The sequence below is a fragment of the Camelus ferus genome, chromosome 3, assembly GCF_009834535.1.
Source record: "Camelus ferus isolate YT-003-E chromosome 3, BCGSAC_Cfer_1.0, whole genome shotgun sequence".
Taxonomy (NCBI): domain Eukaryota; kingdom Metazoa; phylum Chordata; class Mammalia; order Artiodactyla; family Camelidae; genus Camelus; species Camelus ferus.
This window is the reverse complement of record NC_045698.1, coordinates 74,567,792-74,592,713: the sequence shown is the minus strand read 5'-3', so window position 1 is coordinate 74,592,713 and position 24,922 is coordinate 74,567,792. Positions and strand designations below refer to the sequence as shown.

Below are 24,922 nucleotides of genomic sequence, written 5' to 3'. Positions count from 1 at the left end.
CGATCTGGCAAAGTTTCACAAGAAAGCTGCAGGCACCTCTACTGTAAATTCAGGCTTCTCCTCTGAGTCAGTGCTCTCAAAATATTACAGAGAGTATAGTCCCCACGCACTATAAGAACAGAACAGAAAATTGCATGGGAGGTTAGGCAGAAAAGCAGAAAATTAAGGGAAGAGTCTCAAGTATTAGAAACCATTTTATTTGCATATTATTTAATAATATCCCCTGAGATGGTAAAAAAAAAAAAAAAAACAACCTCTCCTTAAGCTGTATCTTAGGCCTCAAACCCTACAAAACGAAAGAGAACAATTTCTCCCCAAACCCTTTAATAATACTAAAAAAGAAAACATTTTCTTAAGATGTTATTATTAGAGAAGACTAATGGATAGTTCCAGGTGTGGGGTAAAGAAGACGTCAAAAATTGCTTCCTTCAATATTGTTACAAAGCATAATATATTGTGTGCTCAAAGGGATATATGATTAACGAAAGCACTCTTTCATTTAAAGGTACTCTTTAAATAGGCTGATACAAAAAATGTATTATCAGAAGCAATAAGTAGACCTTAAGTTTCATACAGGAATAATCAATAGGGTTTATAAAACATTTTAATCAGTGTCAGCTCACTCGATGCCCAGATTTCCACAAATAAAACATGGGATTCACTCGCTAAAGCTCTAGTCTTTACGTATCAGTTTTACACATCAGCTTTAAATTGTGGTCTACCTAACAACACATCAGACTACGCTGAATTCACTGATAGGCTGATTTTTGTATCAAAGAATTAAATGGCTACTTAAAAAATTAAAATTAAAATGAAAAAGCTTCCATCCAATTACCACAAACACAGTGCCTAACTTTTCCTGTAAGCCTGTCAAGGCTGGAGGTGATATATTCATTTTATCCACCTCAAGTAGTGACAAGGTAAAGAGCCTTTTCCAGATAAACAGAGATGCGTTTTGGCCAAAGGACAGTAGAGGTAGGTGCGGGCCAGTGAGGCGGGTAAATAAGAGGCAATGTTATAAAATAATACATGATGTTACAAAGTAATACTATGAATAATAACATTCATAAAAATGCTGAAAGTACAGCTGTAAACCTATTTTGAAAGAAAAGTTCTAGATGCAGTTTCACATCTCCTTGAAGGGCAGTTTCTCATAACTTTAAAATTAAATGAAGCAGGGGCTCTCAATCTCTCCCTCTATAGACATATAAGATAACTAAGGAATTTTCATAATAATTAAAAGTCTATCTATGATCAACTAAAAAAAAAATTCTTGTAAAAAATAATTCCTAAATTACGGTTCAAGTAAAACCATACCTATCAAGTTATTAAATTAATCTTTACTAAAACTCTCAAATTGCATTAAAAGAGGCTCTCAAGTTACCTCCCTCCGCTGTCCACTAAAGCACACGCAGAGATACAAAAGGTAAGTATTGAAATTTTGCTGACTGAAGTGACTGACAAAAATTAACAGCTCTTCCAAATGACAGTCTGTCTAGATGCTACAGTAAATTACAAATTAATGATTTTAACCAAAAGGCACATAACAGTTCTCAAAGCAAGACTTCTAAAGGAGGCACTAAGGTAGAAAGAATAAGGTTCTTGATGTCAGAACGGATAAAGGGTATAAATCTGAGTAAATCACTTAACTACTCTGGCTCTCAGTTTCCCTATCAGTAAACAAGAGTACACTGGACTAGATTAAAATCTTCATCTCAACAATTCTGTGACCGGTGTTCAACTCCCCAGTCATTTGCACTGCACTGATCGTTGAGGAAACTCCCTGAGAAGAGTTCCATTGCACTAGGCTGGGAACGTTAGTAACATTCTGCCTGAGGATGCGCTCAGAACTTGCCCCTCAAAGGGAACAGTGAACTATGTGCGGTGAAAGGTAACACCAGAACACTCTGTTATAATAGCTCATGGAAAAAATAACCATATATTATTTCTCACAGATTCCTGTAAATAAACTCAATTTAATAACATTCTTAGAAGGAACAATGAAAGTGATTATTTGGCCCTGTAGGAACAGTCAGATACTTATTCAAATCAGGAGGTAATATTATTCAAGAAAAAGATAATATGCATGCTCAAACTCCAGGCTGAGTGCCAAATATCTTTGGGACTACTTATGCAAAGCAACCATGAAACTTGGAGGGATTTTGTGAGAAATAACTACAGGAAAATTATAACCCTAGAGAAGATTGTTTCCTGAAAAAAGTTCTATACTGTTGATGACTCCACAATGAAAAAGAAATATTGCAAATATCAGTATGTCCCTCATCAAAGGAATACATTTATAAATAAACAAATAACTTAGTCTTTTGCAGATGTTGATTTGCTGGAGAGAATGAAGGATACACAGTTTCTAATCGCATCAGGATACAGAATTTAAGTATTAAAACAGTTTCTAAATGATTTATTTTAGCAATCAGGTTCTGACTGAAGACAAATCATTTTACAAGTATTCACTGCCTAGTAACCTAGTTTGTCATGCTGTCTTTTTTCTTTGATGCTTGCATATTAAGAATATTTATTAAAAGAAAGACAGCCCCGTTGCTAGGTCAAGAATTATATTCTGAAATAATGAAACTGGAAACGAAGTATGCAAGAGAAACATTTAAATGATTAAGAATTTGTCTTAAAATCACAAGGCTAAAGAAATTTACAGTGTAACAGAATAGAGTTCAACAAAACCTAGGATGTAAAATGTCCTATCATTCTTCTTGCTTTTTTTGGCTCTATATCTCTTAAATGATTTCTCTAGGGAAACAAGTCCCAAGCAGGAGGCTTAATCAGCTCCCTTCCTGTTCAATATCTAAATATAATTCATGTCCCATGGTGCTTTTCTCAAATGTATGAGCAAAAATGTAGTATAATTCTTTTTATAAATTATCCAGTAGTGCAAGATGCACACCAACCAGTTTCCTTTGGCACCTCACTAACTCCACAATTTAAGTACTGATAAAGCTTGCTCAGTAAACCAACTGTGCATTTCAGTTTTTTGAAAAATTACACTAGTATGAGTTAAATTATCAAGACTCATCTTAACTGAGACTGCACTTTTAAAACAATTAAGGGACATCATACTACGGCAGTCCATTTATCTTCTTTGATTAAACTAATAAATTATAAAACAAAAAATACATGAAAACGAGAATGAAAGTATTATTTCATTAGCGATCCCTACGTCTAGAAACCAAGGCACTTTACCAAATTCCGCCACACCCTCACAAACTCCCAGGCTCATTACTCTAGTTAGCACATTGTTTTGATCAAGTTAAAACAAACCTTTGATCACTACCTGTGTGGGCTGCATGGGTCTTTCTCACAGCAGCTTCCTTGTCTCTCCTCTCTCTCCCCTCTCTGCCTCCCATTTTCCCTTCTTTCTTCCTCCCTTTCTCCCTTACCATAACGAACGGTAATAAATAGTAGCTATTATTACTTGAGTTTTACCAATATCGACAAGGACATCTGGGCTGTTTCCATCTTTTGAGTAATGTGAACAGTGCTGCTATGGATATTCAGATACATGGTACTTCAGTATCTGTTTTCAACTCTATGGGGCATGTATCTGTTACAGCAGGCAGACAGCTAGATGTGAGCAGAGAAAGGGGGGCACAGGGCCAAATGGCAGCAAACCACACTTCTTGTGAACAATGGAGGTCCTTGGGCAGACACAGAAAATCAGGAACCTCCAAACTGATAAGAAATCACACATTCTGGGGTGACAAGTGTCCTGGAGGTAGGCAAAGAAAGGTAGGGAAAGGCAGAAATCTCCAGTGTTTGAATTTTCTTCATTATGCCCTCATTACAATAAAATTAGCCTTGCTGATTAGAAGTACCCATCAGGCACCAACACCATGACACTTCTGACCTAGACTAAATAAGGACAAAAATCCCCTCCTCCTTGGGAAGGTGGAGCTGTGATGAAAATCAGGGAATATGAATCCAAATCCCTCCCTCCCCAGTGAATATTCTGCCCATTGATTTTTATACCCTATGTAACCACAGGGTTACACAGAAACTCAGGTAGTTGCTCACCTGAGCCTGCCTGCTGTCTCCTTGAGAGCAAAGTATCTATCCCTTAATAAATGCTCACTTTACTTTCTTGACCTCCATGTCTCAGATTGTGAAAATCTGGACTGCTCAGTCTTCCTGCCCAAACCTCAAGTACCACCCTCCACAACAACACTGCACCACCTTGTGGTGGCGTGGGGAGGGCTTCATTTGGAATATTCTTTCCCAAGTCTCCTTCTCTGATCCCCTGCTCCATTCAGTGAAGCCCCCTGAGCAAATACCAGTCAGTGTTAGCTGTCTCACTCTGTGGGTAGGGCTCCTCCAGATTCTAATATGTCACATCAGCCTACACACTGTTATTACAAGAGTGTTAAAAGCTTGTTGAGTTGATTTCTTCTTACCCACTTTCATGGACGATTCCTCTTATCATAAAGTTCCACCAAGGATGCATGTAGTGGTAGGTCTTTTTTTTTTTCCCCATGAAAGGCTTGTCATTCCTGGATTTTGGTTCATTTAGATTTCTTTCAGTGCTCAAATCTCTGGTGAGTATTTTTTTAACATTATTTTGTAGCTTATCCTCCTTATTTTGGTTATGAGGTAAGAATGATGGTCTGGCAACTTTCCATACCCAAACAGGATGCAGAATTCTTATGTACTTAATTAAGACAAGTAATCTACTAGTCATCATTTTATTTACCTTTATCCACAAACCAAGAAAATATAAAGACACAATTTAAGGGTCTTTGGTATGACAAAGAAAAAGGCCATTAATTTATCAAAGGTATAGACTTGAATTTAACTACCATTTCCTAAATTAGTCAATTACCACAAAAGGCCTTTTGAGTTAAAGCCTGTATTCCTCAGAAGATTATTTAAAGTGCTAAAGTGTGGACTTCTCAAAGGTTTTGCTTCTTGTTATCTTGTTTTGTTTGTTTGATTTTGTTGATTGCTTTGATGGGGTAGGGGGATGAAGATTACTGGTTTTACATTTGCTGCAGAGGACCTCACAAGGACAATATAAAGACTTATTATTCACATATTTCATTTCTGTAAGTTTCCAACTTTATCTAAGAAATTTCCTGAACGGTTTTTACTGTTTTGATATTCTCATACTGAACATGTATATAGCTCTTATCTGTTCAGAGCTCCTTTTGTTACTGGAACTAGTAATTGAGAACATTTGAAGTTTCAAGGCCTCAGTCAAGATTTTACTTATTAGAATGGAATCAAAAACTGCATAACCTAAAAGAAAAGTCTAAGACTTAATAAAAGAACAGAAAATAGTGAATTTTAAAGAAAGGAATGTGGCGCTTATAATATAGCACTTCTATTATCAGCAAACAACATCCAACTGGGCAATCTGTTTTAGACAGAAGTCAACCAGGTCCTAAGCATTTGTGTCACCCTCAGGCCCTCTAAGAGAAACTGCCACACTGTGGGATTGATGGTACCATCTGCCTGAGAATGAAGTCAATACAATAAAAGGTAGAACTAAGGAATGAAGACAGACAAATTCTTGATGACATGGTTTGAATTTCTCATATATCCAGTTACATGAGTGGATAAATCCTCTTTTTATGCTTTAACTAATCTGCCTTGGTTGACTATTACATAGAATGGACACACTAGGGTGTTCCTAGAATATCCAGTAGTAATTTCAAGAGTTCTAATAAATGATTACAAATATCACAATTGTCCCTAACAAAATAATACACTAACATTTTTAATGTTTTGGACACATATTTACTTTCAATAGGAAAACAAATATTTTAAGACTGAAATACATGCAGATAAATGTAAAAATTCTTTGTAAAATAAACACATTATGTTGAGATAATTACTCTTACTAATTCCCATTAATTTAACAGTTTTAGCACATGGACACACAAAATAACTGCTTAACATGCTGGTGAAAACGTTATACTACAAAAGGTTCAATAATCCCACAGATTTTAGAACTACCCAGTTAAACAAATTTAAATGGATTTCTTAAATACGCTATGTCTCAGAGCCTCAATACTGCATTAGTACATGTACTCTACTTTTAGAGGAAATATTATTCTGCAAAATTCACTTCAGGAAAACCTGTTACAAAGCTTTCATTATGAAGGGGTAGAAGGGAAAACATTTTCCTCCACTTTTTCAGTCATGGTTTTTTCTTGGACATTATCATCACATACAACAGCTCCAAATTAACTAATTCCAGCTCCTCTGTTTCTGGGGCCACACTCATCTGCCCCACTATCAATTTGCTTTCAATCAGTTCCACTATAACCATTTTTCAATCTTACTGAAATTTTAAGGCTTTGAGTTAGGCTTAGTAAGGCTAATTTCTCCCAATCAATCACCTTTTCTTTTCTTCTCTTTTTTCTAACTGAGATGCCATGATACATCATTTCAATGACACACTTGCCAACAGTCTAAACTCCCTTGCAATCCTTTCTCTCAGTTGAATACCCATGTAGCAAACCCCAACCCTGGATGCTCTAACTTTCTGATCTCTCTCAGCTTGTACTCAGCAACTCAGCACTGCTGGAGAGAATCACATCATTATTACTTCAAATGGGCCCTAAATATCTCACAAGACTACATTTCTCCAGCCAACTCACTTCTTAACCCTCCCACTGCCACTGTCAACCATTTCAAACCTTTCTCACTTTTCTTACATATAAAAACCACCTGTTCTACTCCCTCCAGCTTCTTTTGAAACAAACTACAAGGCGGCAACCTCTTCATTTTGCCTTTTCAAACCTACACATCCATTCCTTCTCTTCCCATTACTGGAAACACAGAGCTTTCTCTCTCCCATCCAAGGATGAGCACTCTACTAGTACCTCACCCCTTTCTGCCCTCCCAAGAACCTTATGCCTTAAAAAATCTAATAGACCTAACTTTGATGTACTGTCCCATCAGCTTTTATATTTACTTAAGTTGTTCCCATAGGGAAAAAAAAGTAGGAGAGGTTGTAAGAGAAAAAGGATGGAGAAAAGGAGGGAGGGAGGAATGAAGAGAGGAAGGAATGAACCTCTCCCTTCACCACACACCCTGCTCCACCTACTGCTTGCTCTTTATTCCTGCCCCTACCCTGCAAATTACCGAAAGAGTTCACTATGTCGGATAGCACTCTCATGACCAAGTGTCTATTCCCACATAACAGGCTCTAGTCTATTTAAGTTAATAAAGCACCCACTGGAAATACTGGTATTTTCAGAAATTCATTAACTATTTCTTCAATAGGCACTAAGCAGAGTAGAATCAATAACAGATGAAGAGCATACAAAACTACTGTCCTGGAACAGACAACGGGTAACTCTAAACATCAGACTTATAATCAGGAAGAACTCTGATTAAGTGTCATCATCCAAACCACAATTCCTCATCTGAAAATTAATCACCAAATAACCTTATCAACAGTTTCATAAAATTATTAAAGGTAGAATAAAATGACCATTATCCTCTAAAATTATATTTTTTATTAAGCAAAATTGTTACATTGGAGAAAGGTTTAGAGATATGAGAATCAGAACACCCCCTAAATCCCTCTGTTCCTGTTGGATTTATAGCTAGCCTTGTCCATCTCTGTCCTTACAGAAAATACCTTAATCCACATCTACTGCAAACACTCAAAGAAAAGATAATAACAAAGAAAGCGTAGTCTAGAAACACTAATTGTATTTTTTTCATCCATCAGCTTGAGGCAAATCTCTATAGCTCTTATTACAGAGCTGACTGAACCCCCCAAATAAGGTCTTTCCAGGAAGGTTTCCTGTAGTTATCTTAGTCAGCGCAAAACTTCATGAAGATTCTAGTAAAAGTATCTGAAAGGTTATGAATGGTGGTTAAATGTTTATTCCTGATGAGTTTTCCCAGCCTACAACATTCTTTTTGGCTCTGATTATATACTTTCTATCTCAAGAAACAACTAGAGTTAAAAAATGATTTGCTGGCTTGGAAGTAGAGGCCCTGAAAATATAGAGGCTGTATTTTATTAAAATAATGGCCATTGGGAATGTCAAATGTCTTGATTAAATTCCCCTAAGTTCGCATGACCCACATACCTTAGAAAGCACAGTTTTTAAAGGACATGATTGTTCTTCACTGTCTTCATTCCTTAGTCAGGCTAGCACTCCTTTTCAAGATCCACAATGCAAATACTTCCTCCCTGTTAAGCATTAACTTCCTAAGGTAGGAGCTGCTGCAATGTGCTTTATCTGAGATTCAGAAATGTTTATAGAGAAGAAAAGTTTTCCTATTAAAAAGGAGGAAGGCTGATACAAATATTTGTAATGTCTTGTAATAATCAGATGGATTCACGACTTCTTAGGATGGGTGAGGAAAAGAGGAAGTTGTTAAGAGCCAATCAAGGTCTATTTAACACGAGCTGCTCTGCTCAATGGCACAGAGCAAGCTCAGCAGATTTTTTTTTTTAACATAACCAAGAGAATTAGAATAACACTATATAGGTGTAGGGCATTTGATTCTAATATATACTTTCATGGTTTTCGACACTGCAAACATTTTTCCACAGCCTTGAAACACCTTTTAGTCATATTCACAGTTTCTCAGAAGTAAAAATTCACTCCTCAGAAAGCATTTTAAAGCCCCTTAATTCATGATAAGCTCACAATTCACATTTAAAATTCAAAGGGCATAAAGAACTTTATCTCTAACGGATGTGAAGATGAAAGAACTCAGGTATTACTTTTTTAATCTTCAATATAAGGCAAAAATATCAGTGATTCCCTTGGCCACATAAGTCACTGAAATTATACGATTAGTTTGTATTATTTCTAATCAGAATACCTTTGCATAACTATACTTTATTCCAAGTAAAAGAATGATCTTTTATCAGTACTACTCAAACTGTAGTATAATATCTGTAGAACTGATTGACAGACACATGATATTTTCATTTGAAATAATACCAAGAGAAACAATAATTCAACAGAGGATGAATGTTAATTAAACAACAATCCTGAAAAAAGATAAAGAAAAAAGATTATCTCACCATTTTTTAATTTTAAAAAAGGAGTCTGGAATTTTCCTCTCATTAAGAAAATAAAACAAAAGCAAACAAAAAAACCCCACCAGATGCACTATGAAAGCATTATCAAAAGTACCCTAGCCTTTCTTTGTTTCATCTAAAATTAAAGCAGATAAGTTAACCAAGGAAAATTATACAAGAAAGCAGGTAATTAGGAAGTGTTCTGTCAATGGGTGAAAGCCCAATGACACTCACAATGATCAATCTCAACAATGGTATAGTGGTCTAACTAAAATATACTTTATTTTCCACAGATCATTACCCTAACTTTTCCTTCCCTCCAAAACTTAGCTACTTGAAAGTGCTGATAGAAAATAAAAAAAATCAGGGGGAGGGTATAGCTCAAGTGGTAGAGCACATGTTTAGCATATACAAGGTCCTGAGTTCAATCCCTAGTACCTCCTCTAAAAATAAATAAATAAGCCTAATTATCCCCCAAAAAAAGAGAAAAAAAGAAAAAAATCAACTATATAAACACTTCTGTTTATTCCTTGTTATCTACTTGCTTCTCATGTCACTGAAATTTTAATTTGTCCCCCAATATAACCTTGATGTTGCCAAAAACATTAGGTACTTTATTTGACTTTGCCAGGAATGTTTTCCTGTTGACTCTTACCCTCTTTTCCCTAGGCTTCAGTAACATCACTGTCTGTTGGTTTTTCTTCTCTCTGTCTGGTTGTTCTACCTCATTCTTCCTTACAACATCTTCTAACCTTTGCCTGCCCCTTAAATGCCGGTCACCCAACACTACTATCCTTGGCCCTCACTTCTCTTTCCCTAATCAAATACGTTTATCTCCATCACTTCAATTACCATCTGCATGCTGATGATTCCCAACAGCTACATCTCAAGGCTGGACCTCTAACTAGAACTCCTCATCCTTCCCTCAGTCCAAGCTACTTCTTTTCCTATGAGCCTTATCTTCTGTGACTAGCACCAACAACTACAGAATTCCTGAGGCAGAGATCTGGAGGTCTGTCTTGGTACTCGTTCTCCCTCATATCTGTAGCCAGTCAGTCACTACATTCTAAAGTCTGTATCTATAAACTATCTCTAAAATCATCCCCCTTCTTCCAGTGCCCCCTGATGTGATGTTAGCTCAGGCACCAGCATCACTGCCCTGGATTGTTCAGAGTGGTCTTTGTATAAAGGTAAACCAGATCATTTCACTCTGCTGCTTACCATCTTAAACAGCTTCCCCACTCAGTTCACAATAAAATCCCAATGCATACACAAAGGTTTTTCCATACTATAGCTCCTACATACTTATTCAATCCCATCTCTCACCACTTGACTTTTCACGCCTGTAATACATTCATTTATAAATACTGAAGATTTAGAACGTATCATATTTTCTCTTACCTAAGTTATATATGATGCTTCTTCCTTTTCCTGAAATATCATTCCAATTTTTTTTTGGCTTACCCACCTCTTATACCTTCTTCAGATCCAAAGCACACTTCTACCCTGAGATTTGACACTCTAAATGTAGAGCACCCTTCTTATGCACTGACAGTATCCAGCCTTCACTCTCATGGAACTCATCACCACACTCTGGTTATAATTATCTGTTAACTTGCCTCTCACTCAACTGTGAGCTCCTTGAGGGCAAGGACTTTATATCATTCTGCTTTGTATACAAAGCTGGGATAATATGTGTGGCATACAGCACTTTGAAAAATGGCCTCAACAATATCTCCATCGCACGGGCTCTTCCTGCCATGAAGACTTCGATTCTTTTTTTATTGAGAAGTGGGCATGTTCTCCTTGAATTTGGGCAGGTATGTGATTATGATGAAAATGACACTACATGCCTTCTGAGGCTGGGTCATAAAACCAGCTTCCTTCTGGTTCTTCTGGAATACACACTCTTGAACCTAGCCACCACAAGCTGTAACAAACCTCAAGTGACCCACAGACAGACCCATAAGGAGATACACAGAGCTCAGTTGAGCTTGCAGCGAGCAGCACCCAAACTGCAAATCATGAGTTATCCACTTAGGAAGCGGATTCTAAGGCCTCTAGTCCAACTGTTCGAAGTTATGACACATGGAACAAAGATAAGCCTTCTGCACTGATCTCTTCCCAAATGGAGTTTCATAATCAAATGGAATAATTCATTATATAAGCCATTAAATTTTGCAGTGACCTGTTACATTGCAATAGATAACCAGAGCAATGCCTGTCATAGAGTACATAAACACACACACACAGAATAACATATATACATACACACAACACATACTCACACATATACATAAAGTTTGGTGAATCCATGAACACATTTTCTAAATCAATTTTACTCTATGAGTTAGATTTGGTGGATAGAGCACAGGACAATTTCCAAATATTTTAATTAGGATATTTAAATTATCTTAATTATTCATCATTAAAAACTGATATAAAAAATCAAACACAAGAAATACATAGTTTAAGGTAAATATCCCTGTAATCACCACCCTGTTCGAGTCATAGAACTTTGCCAAATACTGCAGAAGGCTTCCAGATGACATGTCCCAATTACAAGCACCTGTATCCTTCCCTCCAAAGTAACCACCATCATTCCCTCCAAAATAAATCACATACTTGCATTATTTTTAGTCTTATTTTTAGTTTTTAGTGTGCAACCCTAGACAATATAATTCTAGTCTTGAACATTATAAAAAATTTATTTAATGTATTTCTAAGCATCTTTTAATCTATAAATTCCTTCTCCATCCTTACATTTTCCTTACAATGTAGCTGTTCAAAAACCCAGCCTCTGACTCAGAGTTTTGAACAGCATGGATATGGAAGATTTCATACACATGGGGCAGTCCAACACGTCCTCTGTCCTCTTTTATGCAAAGCGGCAGCTGGGATCAGAGGCTAGGTCAGACTTAGATTCAATACCTTTAGGGAGATCATAGTGGCATATATCAGGAGACAACGTTGTGATGTTAGCTGTTACTGATGCTCAAGGTCTATATTCACTAATTCATGGGGTATTATAAAATGGTGATACCGCTCTAAATTTGATCATTTACTTCCCGATTATTAGTTGGAATATTTCTATCAAAAGATGCTTTCTCTCATCACTTATTTGGTAAATTGGTAATTATTTGATAACACAGTTCATACAGGAAAGGCAGGATAAATGTTTGACTTTTATATGAATATTTTTTTTAAATTTAGATTCTTTGAAAGCATAATTATAAACAAATCAAGAAAAGTTTTAAATAGACTCATTACTGTAATAATAATAATGATGGTGGTGGTGAGGAAGAAAATAAATATAATCAAAGCTAATACTATGTAACAAACTTTTTAAAAGAGCTTTACATATATTAATTCATGTAATCCTTGCAACTACTTTACTAGGTAGGTACTATTATTTTTCTCCTTTTTACAGATGAGGAAAATGAAATATAGTAAATGACTGAAGCAAATAGAGGCATGGTTAATACACTCTACAAGCATTCAAACGTGGTCCAGCAATAGCATACAGATATTCTCAAGTTCACTGATATCCTTCTATGGACCCTTATGGGATAATCTTCATTTAGCACCATGATATTTAGCCATGTGACAAAGAGAAATGAGTCCATAAAAAACTTAGAAAGTGGATAAACAGGGCTGACTCTATACCAAACCTAGCTTAGTTATCTATAACTCTTTTAAATTCTCTTCCTTGGTCATCTTCAATTTCCCATCTCTCTTTGGATAAGTTTTAATTCAAGCAGATGTTTTAAGTTTCTTTCCTACCCCTAGCTTGTCCAAATTCCTAATATGAACTTTAATGTACCTAAGTTCTTTTTCTAACTTAAGAAAGTTCATATTTACTTTTCCACATAAAATAAGTTATTCTATCTCAGGCTCCAGTTAAAACTTACATGATGGTATCTTAATGCATTGACATAAGCTAATAACTATATTATTATAAAGATAAATTATAATAATTAGTTTGCAAAGTTAACATGAGAAATTGTCTCTAAACATTTTTATTGAAGTAATATTTTCTAAATGTCTGCTGAGATAGAAAGTTTCAAAGCTATTACAGATAGTAATAATCTCTGTATGGGAACAAGGTATTTTAACTGGGTCTTTACAATTTAATGTATATAGATATTTGACCTATCATTTACTCATGTTTACTTGTAAAATTATTCTTCAGAAGTCCATTTACGTAAATTACAAAAATATCATAAAACTGAAAAAGATTTTAAAGAAAAACCAAGATACATAAATTAGATACTGGCTAGTACATTATACATGCTTCTCATTATTTTAAAGCTTTTACACAAGAGTGAACAAGTTAAAAGTATAGAAAAACTGTATCAGCCAATGTATGCTTAACGAAGGAATTCAACCAGCAAAGTATTCAAGCAAATGAATATCTGTCTGGTAAAGACATTTGAAAAATTAAGTTTAAAAATAACTGTATTTTTAAAGATTCAAATCTGCTAGAAATAACATTGATTAAAGAGTTTATCCTCAAATTCCCGTAACTTTAACAAAAAGCAATGTTAATTAGATATTATAGGTGTATAAGATTAACAAGAACTTGTTATTTTAAAATGCATGTTGAAGAGAGATTTAAAAAAAACAAAGCAAAATAGAAGTTACACAAACATAACACTAATCATTTGGCCAATACTAACCACAACGCCTAAGAAAGTAAAAACAATGCTTTCTTAACCAGTTTTGCTTTTACATAAATACATAAACTAGAAGAGAAAAAAATGTACAAGTATGTAGACTAAATCTCATGTGGTTAGTCTGCATGAGAACTATTACAATTTCATACTCCTGTCTTCAAAAGGCCTATAGCAGTTCATTAAAAATCATCTGATAGATTAATACAAGAATGTAATTTCACTGAAACACAACATGTAGTTCTCTTAATAGGACATGTGATGCAGATTAAAATGAGAAATCCGTGTGGGATGGCTATTTGTGATTACCTAACTGGACTATTAATTCAAGTATAATTATTACATTTACCAAATAATTAATAATAAATTTTCACTTCAGACTTAATATTTTCACTTTCTTCATACTAAGGCTGAACTAAGTGTACAAATGGAGAATGTGAATCTTCTCAAATATAGATAATTAAATATGAGTCATCAAAATAAGCAAAGGATATTCTACTAGATAATTACCTCAAACATAGAGAAAATATTTAAAATACTTTTGGACATTGCATTATGAAGTTGATATAACATTCTGTGAAAATTTACAAATTATTACTAACATGCCTACAAATGTATTTTTCAAATACAATTCTCAATTATATGATTTCCTAAATATTTTTTACCATTTCTTGATTCCTGACAAAAGTTTACTTTGACATGTAATATTAAAAATAACCTTAAAATAATCTAAAACTTTATTTAAAACATGCATTTTTGAGAAACTATATTACCTAAAAAGTTCTCCTTAATGTTTTTGCTATAAAAGCAATAAATAATAAAAACAACAAATTACCAGCATATTACGTTGGCTGGCACATATTTTCTGTGAAGGGTAGGACAGGAAATATTTTAGGTTCCTGGGCCACGTGGTGTCTGTCACCACTACTCAACCAGGTCGATGTATGCAGCGCTGTAGTAGGAAAGCAGCTCCAGTCAATATATCACAAATAAGCAAGGCTGTGTTCCAATAAAACTTTATTTATAGACACTGAACTCTGGTTTCATATAAACTTTATATGGCACAAAGTATTATCTTTCTTCTGATTTTTTTTTCAATCATTTAAAGACATAAAAGCAAATCTTAGCTTTTGGCCACCCAACAATAGACAGTAGGCCAGATTTGGCACAAAGGGCCATAATTTTTTAGCCCCTATTACATCACTTAAAGTACAGAAACTATACAACAGAGGCTATCTAAGCAGTTGTAAAGAGAACCGATTCTGCAGTCAGACTGACGGGTTCAAATCCTGGATCTCTTACTTCCAATCCATATGACTGTAGACAAGTTGCACAAGACTCTGTACATCAATTTCAATAATAATAGTACTGTCTATCAGAAATAATAATAGTTTTGCCTAATAGGGCTGCTATAAGGATTAAATGTGGCATGGAAAGGACTAAGCAAAGCTCCCAGTATCCAGTAACTAGTTAATCTTCTATAAATATGTTGCCAATACTATAATCAAAACACAGGAAAAGACCCAAGCAATAGAAATAAAAGCAAAAATAAACAAATGGGACCTAATTAGCTTACAAGCTTTTGCACAGCAAAGGAAACCATAAGCAAAACAAAAAGACAACCTACAGAATGGAGGAAATATTTGCAAAAGATGAGACTGACAAGGGCTTAATTTCCAGGATGTATAAACAGTTCATACAACTTAATAACAGAGAAACAAACAACCCAATCCAAAAATGGGCAGAAGACCTAAATAAGCAATTCTCCAATGAAGACATACAAATGGCCAACAGGCACATGAAAAGATGCTCAGTATCGCTAATTATCAGAAAACTGCAAATCAAAACTACAATGAGGTTATCACTTCACACCAGTCAGAATGGTCATTATTCAAAAGTCCATGAACAATAAATGCTAGAGAGGCTGTGGAGAAAAGGGAACCCTCCTACACTGCTCGTGGGAATGTAGTTTTGTGCAGCCATGATGGAAAACAGTATGGAGATTCATTAAAAGACTAAAAATAGACTTACCATATGTTCCAGCAACCCCACTCCTGGGCATATAACCAGAGGGAACCTTAATTTTAAAAATATATGCACCCCAATGTCCATAGCAGCACTATTTACAATAGCCAAGACACGGAAACAACTTAAATGTCCATCAACAGTTGACTGTTGCAGTATATTTATACAACGAAATACTACTCAGCCATAAAAAAGAATAAAATAGTGCCATTTGCAGCAACATGGATGGACCTGGAGAATGTCATTCTAAGTGAAGTAAGCCAGAAAGAGAAAGAAAAATACCATATGGTATCACTTACATGTGGAATCTTAAAAAAAAAAAAAAAGACAAACTTATTTACAAAACAGAAACAGACTCACAGACAGAAAACAAACATGGTTACCAGGAGGGGAAGGAGGTGGGAAGGGATAAACTGGGAGTTCAAGATTTGCAGATACTAACTACTATATATAAAACAGATAAACAAGTTTATCTTGTATACCTGTGTATAGCACAGGGAACTATATTCAATATCTTGTAGTAACTTATGATTAAAATGAATATGGAAATGAATATATGTATGTTCCTATATGACTGAAGTACTGTGCTGTACACCAGAAATTGGCACAACACTGTAAACTGACTATATTTCAATAAAAATATATTTAAATAAATAAATACATACGTACATTTTAGATTCATTTCTGAAAGTTTATAGGTTTCCATATGGAAGCATTGGCTTTTTTGTGTTTCATTAAAAATCTGTTATAAATTAAACAAAAAAACCACAGGAAAAGTTCTATCTCATAAAAGTACACATTGTAATATGCAAAGACATTCTACTTGCAAAATGTCTCCAGACAAAATTTGGGGAAAAAGTCCTTTAAAAAACAGTCATAATATTTCAGAACTGAGAGATATCATAAAAATAATCTTGTTTTACCAGAAGTTTGGAGATGTTTCTGGTTCAAGTCTGAGTTAAAGTCAAAACCAGGACTAGAATCAAGTGTCATCATCTGTATTAAGAGACCAGAAAGTCCTATGATTATTGTACCTATATAGCAATTTAGTGGACATTTATTGACCAAAATTTAAACAACATTCCTTTCTGAGATGTTTGGAAAGGACTATTTGGAAAATACGAGGTCGGGGCTGGCAAAATCTACTCCAGGCAGGCAAAACAGCACGATGATTAAGTGCAAGAATTTGATATCAAAGCTGATAAATTGTAGCAGTTTGACCACACGACCTTGGGCTAATTTATTTAATATTTCTGAGGTCCATAGAATAGATACTTAAAAAATATTTGAATAAAAGGCCAAAAGAAGTAGCTTCTCTCAAAGTTGAGGGTCTTACCCACAATCAAAGCTTCAACTTTTGAAAACTTTCTTGATAATTAAAGAGAATACACACACAAGCTCTAATGGGTTGGACGTGACTCCCCCTGTAAAAGGAGAACCTGCAAAGGAGTTTTTGCAGATATAATTAAATTAAGGATCTCAAAATGAGGTGATCCTGGATTTTCCAGGTGGGTCCTAAATCCAGTGAGAAGCTTCCTTAAACTCAGAGTCTCCAGAAGAAACCAAGTCTGTAGACACTTTTGAGTTTTAACCAACTGTGAGAGAATAAATTTATGTTGTTTTAATCCATCAAGTTTGTGGTAATTTGTTATAGCAGTCCAAGGAAACTAATAACATATCTGACAAAGAATCACTAAATATTTACCTTGTAAAGTGATCATCGGCTATCCTAAACATCAAAAAACAAACAAACAAAAAACCCTTATATGAACTCTATTATTTACAAAAACTGGTCAAAAATTGGATTATTCCCATAAATTCTATACAGTGAGATTAAAATGTGTATATGTGCATTTTTATTGTTCATTTCTCACTCCAGGTTTTAGAACCTTATCTCTTAATAAAACAACACTTTGCTCCAAAATTCACAGTCAGAAATACAGCTGCAGTTTCAAAGACAGTTTTTCTCAACAGGAACCCTGATAACTCCAGAAACTATGCAGCAATATTCACAGCTCAGCAGTAGCAAGGTCACAGGAACGTCTCCTTTGGGCTTTGCATTCACTTACAGTGCTGGAGCTGGAACACTGGCTAACTTTTTTATTTGCTTTGCTAGCATCTATTTTCACACTAATTAGCACATGTGGCTTGAAGTTTCTTTTCATATTTTGGGGGTCCAACATTGTTTCCGATAATAAGGTGGGAGCAAAGAAAGAAGGAATTTCAAAGGCAACCAAAGACTAAGAAAAAATAAGTTGATCAATATAAGCTTATATAGATAGGGCATGTAATAAAAAGATTAACATTGAAAATAAGTATAAAAATTACTAGGTCAGTCTTTATTCCATTATACTTTTTTTTCCACGGAGCAGTCATGTAACAAAACTGTTTGATACGGAGTCAGTGACAGAAGAAATCTTCCAAGCTAGAGAGAGATTTATCTACTTCAGTCTTTTCACTTTTAATAGATGAGAAAATGAAGATTAGAGGAGGTAAAATAACCTTACTCGTGACACACATATGATGACAAAGCTAACTCCATCCTTTCTCCCTTTTCCCCTATAACACATTGCCTAGATTACATCCCCAAAGTCAACCAAATGCTGGGCACTGGTCATTCATTCAAAAATTTATGACGGGGTGGGGAGGAAAGGCTCTGATTACTAAAATTAAATTGTTACACTAAAACAACATTCAAAATTCGTAACATTTAATACAAAACATGTTCATTTATACCCCCAAAATGATACACTATTTTGCATATCACACCAAGATTGTAATAAAAAAAAAGAAAAATACCAGTAAAACTTAATTTAAAATAATTACAGGACGTGGAATGCTGCTAATATGAAGATACACTCACTCACTCACACACACTCACACACAAGCATTTTAGGCCTGGAATGGTGAAAGGTTAGATATGACTGAAAATTACAAAACATTCATGACAAATAAAATTATCTTTTTTTTGCCATTAAAGATAAAACACCAGGATAGGGGAAAGGCCTTTGAATACAGACACAGGAAAGTTCGGGTCCACATTTCAGACATGCTCCATTCAGTGCCTATAAATTCATTAAATCTCAAAATAGTTCAGTGAGAAGTCAAACGATTTTTTTAGGTATTATTAAATACTCAAATAGGTGAATAAAACTGAAAGTATCATTGTTATTAGCAATTGCTTCTCTCACTCCCTACCTCTGCTAAAGGTTTGTAGGCTATGTCAAAGAGGATAGCCATAATATACACTTGAAATCTCTGTTGAAAAAATACTGACATGCTTAGAAAATGGCTCTAACGTGCAAGGTAGCTAATATTTACTGAGCACTAACTATGTGCCAAAAGCCCTGTACCCTGTCCATGCATTCCTCTGTACATTTAACCATCTAGAACCCTATATAGCAGGTCCTGTTACCTCATTTTATAAGGCCAAAGGTTGGAGTGGTTAAATAACTTTTGCAAGAACAATAATAAGTTCTTACTCAGAATACTAATTCTTACATTCAAATCTATGATATAATCTCAGTCATACCATTTGTTCTCTTCCCTACACTGATTGTGCAGCAACAAGATAATTTATGGAACCGAAGGACTAATATCTAGAATTTTTTAAAAGCAGCTTCAGTGCTCTAAGAATTATACATAGATTCAAAGAATTACCCACAAGTTGCCTTAAGGCTTTAAAGGTCAAAATAAAATCAATCAAGTAGCTAATTATATCTTTAAACTTGAGTAGAATTGAGAATTTTTAAAAGAATAACTTACTTCTGAACTAAATGGCACTAATGAGATGTCTCACTTGGCCATATCTTTAAAAAGGGTTATCCTTACAAAACAAATTTATGTTTCTGTCTTCTTACATAGATCACAATGAACATAATCTGGCCTTATCTTGCTAAATCAAGACTTTAACTGTTTTGGTTTCCTCCATCTGTATTTTGTACCTTTTTCTATCCCAGATTCCTCCCTTGGTTTTAAAATACGGGTTATCACTTATTGTTACTGACAGTGCCTGAGTCTGCTCCACCCCCTCTCCTCCGCCACCCCACGCCTACACTCGCTATTTACCATTTGCTCTTTCTAATCTACAGCACTCTGAGAAATCATGATGATAAGTTCATTAGAACTGCTTTTAAATAAGAGTAAAAAGGTCTAAGATTCTTTCTGAGTAAGGCGTATGATCTGTATTGTGTGAACTTAGTGACATTTATCTGTGAAATCCAAATAGGTAATTTTTTTCTCCTAACTTCAGTTTCAGAGAAGAGGTCACAGAGAGAATGACCTGTGGAGAAATCGGGTGTTTTTCTACTTGTTTTTATATGTAAAACTACACTTGCATGCCTTAAATTCGGGTAGCATTTTCCAGGTTTTCACTCCCATCCTGGAAAGAGGTCCTGCCAAATCTGTTGCAGCCTATTCAGTGTTCATTTTATCTGAGCTCTGTGGAAAGCAGATTTCTCGGGTGGTCTCTACAATTCCCAGCCCTTGGTATGCATGTCCTGCATGATCACTAGCACAGTGATCAGGTTATGGGTTATGTTATAACTGCCTGCTAATCATCTCTACAGTAAAGTTTAGGACACCCCAAACTTCAAATATCTGAAATCAAGAGCCCCTCATCTGCTTGCTCCTCCTGCTCTGGTGACCTCGTGAGCACCTTCTAAAACATACCAACAAATAAATAATAACAATGAAAATAGCAGAACTATGCTGAGTCACATTTTTCTATTTTTACTAAAATTTTACTTTTTCAGTCAGAATTACACTCAGAGACATGTGGCAAAACTGTGCCTAAAATTAAACTAACTTAGTAATACTCTATGTTTCTTAAAAAACAAGAAGTTTGTAAAGTAAGTATTCCAGAGCTGGTGCCAGAAACTCAAGAGGGACGAAGGCCAAAGAGTTCTCTTCCTCCTTTAAGAGGAAGCCTCTTGGTCTAAACTTGCTTACCAGCCACTGTCCCGTGGTCAACATTATTTTTAGACTGATGGACACAGAAACTAAGGTTTTGGATGGGTCTTCCACATGAATGCTAAAGTAATCCCAAATAGCTAAGGGTAGAAAAAGAGACAATGAACCAGAGAACACAATCTTTGATAAATGAAGAAGAATGAACAGAAATATGAAAGAGCTGTCGTCAATGAGAAGGAGTAAATGTAGTACAACCGAACCCCACAAGCCTCAAAAACACAGAGGCTTTCACATAAAGTGAATGAATAAAAAAGGCAGTATTAAGGAACACTTCTCAACGCTGAGTTATATGGGATGTGAGAGGGTGAATGACCTTCTCTTGAAAAGTTTGCTTACCAGAATAAGATGCTAGTGCTCACAGTAAAAAAATTCTGAGAAGATGAAGAGCTGTACAAGGATGCTTCAGAGAAGTGAAAATACAGTAAAGAATGGGTCTGCCACATACAACGCAGAATTAACATGACATGCTACGTGACGTGACGGAGGCAGCAGATGGCTAGTGACAGCAAGATGGTGGGGGCAGGGGGCGTTACCAGAATAAGACAAACTAGGCCTGGACCTTTCATCAGAATCTACATTTCTGGTAAAAGGGAACAGCTCCTGCCTAAAATTAGCCCTCAAGAGTCAGTATGTATCTTAACGGTGATAAGAATTTACTAGAAACATCATCAAATAATATCAGAGAATAAAAACCAAATTAGTCAGAACACCGCTATGAAAAGAGGACAAATAGTGACCCCACAAAGATACAGAAGCCTTCTCCTTTGATCAGTTGAGGTATGAACTCATCACATAAGCTAGTACATGTGAATCTGAACATGTGTGTGTCTGAGTGGGTGTAGTAACATCTGCCTAAGCAGACTGATGATAAATGTTTAAATATTTAAAAGTATATTTATAGATTTATCATAAACTTCTTATATTTAGGCCAGCATTAGCTAATAACCAAAGATAAACTACCATGGTTATGGGTAGAAGTTCACAGGTATGAGAGTTCAATAAGTATTTACTTGGTGAATTGTTTGAAAATTTAAAGATAGTGTGCATACCTGTATTAAATGTCTTCCTCAGGACGGTGCCTGTTAGCCACCAACACAGAAACTCTTATCCTATTTACTTAAGATAGTGTAGTAATAATGCAGGATGATGTAGAAATTTATACAATAAATAATAAAATTTTAATCTTTTCTACTTTATTTTGAAAACATGCAACAGAGCTGACACAAAATAAAAGTTAAGAGGACTAAAAATAACTTCAAAAATGAGAAATAAAGAACATAAAGTTGTCTGAAAAAACAATGATGAGATATATTAAAAAATACATATAAATACAGAAAAGTATCAAATAAGGATCGTAAAACATATCAGGAAATAAAGAGTGAAAAGGAAGCAAGACTTTATTTTAAAGCTACAGAAAATTAGAGTTGTGTAAGTCACTAGCCAACTATGTGAGTCACTAATTATCTCAGGCTTCAGGGGCATTGTTACATAAAAATGATAAACTGGACAAGATGGCACCAATGGATTCCACATCCTCTAACATTTTTATGACTCTCTAAATCAAGATAACACAAAACTTACAAATATAAGGAATGATTCCTATACTTATGAAAAATACTTACCCAGTGACTATAAGACACTAATATTTAGAACACCATAACTTACCGAATTTAGTAACATTAAAACAGGAATTATATGTTGATTAAACTCTCTTCAAATAGAAGAAAAAATATTGACGCTATATAATCACTGAATGTTCTTTTTGACATTTACCATTCTTATCTGAAGGCCAGAATTTATTTTTCCTAATACAGTGAATCTAAAAGAATGACAGCCTAAAATATAGGGTCATTAATTAAGGGACTTGCAGGGTCAGGCAATTAAGTTTAAACTGCAAAATAACATAAAAGCATAATCCTTATCTAAGGTAGGACTCCATTCCTATTATTCATAGAAATGATATGTTATGCATTAAAATATTAAGAAGTTAGTGTGTTCCAGGTTACTAAATTAAACCACAAGAACTGATTATGAAATTAGTACTGAACTATACATCATAGTGAAAAACTTTATTAGGTATTATCACTGATTTAATACCTATCAAGAAAAATGTTATTTTCCTTTGCTGACAGAAATTGAAAATAAGAAGGTAACATTAGGTTCACAAGCCAGTAAAAAAACTGAAATCTGGAGAAAAGAAATCTTAATACCACCACAGATTTTAAAATGAGCAATGATTCTCCTCAGATATCCAACAAAACTGCACTCATTTCCCTTCTCATGTTTCGGAATATTAGAAAGCACGTATTTTTCTCACAGCCGAGAGGTGACCAAAGGGAACAAAAAAGATAAAAGTGGAAGACAAGCCACTCTCACTTTTTAATGGGCTTGGATTGGCCGCTGTTAGAATAGAAGTGATAGAATTCCTTCAAAAGAATTGTCTACTCTCACATCCAGCAGCCAAAGAGAAGTATTCTTCCCCGTTATGAAGAAAAGCCACAAAGCAGAGGCTCTGCTGGGCTCTCAGACGACCTCCGGGCCCGGAGCAGAGCAGGCCTGAGAGGCCTCCCCCTTACCTGGTCTCTTTTCTCTTCTGATGTGGAAGGAAAGGCAGCCTCCTTGCTGTACCTTACAGCACATGTTTGACAGGACTGGGAGTCAGAACTGGGCTGCAGCTTACCCTCACAACAGAAACATTTACTTTTCTTCAACATCTCAGACCTTAGCCAAAAGCTGATGATAGTGGGCCCACAGAAGCCAGTCTGTCCACAGACCTTCCTGTCTGAGCCAAAAGCAAGATAGAGAAGACAGATCTGCACCTCCTATTTGACTCTATCTCCCCCTGTTGGGAGGGAAGTATACCAGTCAGTTCTGGGTTACAGGCATTCACATATCCAACAAATGCTATTAGCTTACTGAGCAGTAAAGAGGAAACCTTCATGCATTAAGTGAAGACCCATTATTTAAGAAATAAATCTGTTTTCTAAGTGACTTTTTAAATAAAGTAACTCATTTTCTTCCTGTACAACAAGAAGTCTTCTGCTTTAGGAACTTGAATCTTAAGTTCTCTGAAAACAGACCAAACTTTCAAGCACTTTTTGAAACTAAACCTTGCAAAAAGCTTTGCTACAAAGCCTCTCTTAATCCAGTGGTTTTTAATTAATTTTACTGAGGTAAAAATCTCCAATGTTTAATAATTCTGATTCAAAGAGAAAGAATCTACACACAAATGATCTTTAAGGTCTCAATAAAAATAAAAATTAAAGATTTCCTTGCAAGACTGTGTCGAACTTAATAACATACAATGAAGTCACAGAGCTGGAGAAGCAGCAGAGTGTCGGGAGACTTAAAACCATAAATGTTTAATTTGAAAATAAGACTTCTGGGGGAGGGTATAGCTCAAGTAGTAGAGTGCATGCTTAGCATGGACGAGGGCCTGAGTTCGATCCCCAGTACCTATTAAATTAAATAATTAAAATAACAAATGAACAAACCTAAATTATTTCCCCCCTAAACAACAAGAACAAATTTTTAAAAAAAGAAAATAAGACTCCTGTTTTGATATGTTCTATAATAGCTTGTTAATTGCTATGTAAATTGCTGTTTTATTCATTCATTTTTTTAAAAAAGAAGATATTATGCAACTATACTAGATGCCAGATACCATATTCAGGTACCATGCAGAACATTCTTTAAAATGGACCAAAGTTTAAGAAATCTTTTTTAAAACAAATAAGAGAAATAGGAAAAGAGCGAGAGAGACCTACTATACAAAAGTCTTACTCGGCAAAACTTTCCTGGGTCACAGTTCTGACACAGCACCTTTAAATCATTTGCCTCCCTTTCCAATTCCATGCACTTAAAAAAAAATTATGACTTACCTGGTTGTATAATTTCCTCTATTTCTCTATTTTAAATAAATCAACATTTTGACTTTGTTGCCTATAACAACCATCCACCTTTACATCACGTTCATCAGGGAAAAGCCCCATTTTATATTTTGAGAATAATTTAATAAAATGTTACATTTAAAAAATAATAATAGATAACATGGGTAATGAGCTTTTTATGAGCTAGGCATTGTTTAAAACATTTTAGGTGGATTATCTCATTTAATCCCCCATAATAACCCTATGAGGTAGGTTCTAACACAAGCCCTAGTTAACAGATGAGAAAACTGAGGCACAGAAAGGTGAACTAACTTGCCCAGTGTTACATGGACAATAAA

At 35.1% G+C, this 24,922-nt stretch overlaps 1 protein-coding gene across 10 annotated transcripts in view; it reads right to left on the bottom strand.

The window, feature by feature from the left end:
- FER (FER tyrosine kinase) overlaps positions 1–24,922 on the bottom strand; it is a 367,832-nt gene that overhangs the window by 218,110 nt on the left and 124,800 nt on the right. The window contains exon 1 of one of the 10 annotated variants that reach the window (XM_032476475.1): positions 23,271–23,570. The exons of the other annotated variants lie outside the window; for them this stretch is intronic. Coding sequence (XP_032332366.1) covers positions 23,271–23,408 — 138 coding nt within the window. The 5' untranslated portion in view covers positions 23,409–23,570. Of the gene's footprint in view, positions 1–23,270; positions 23,571–24,922 lie in introns of those variants that run through there. 10 annotated transcript variants of the gene reach the window in all.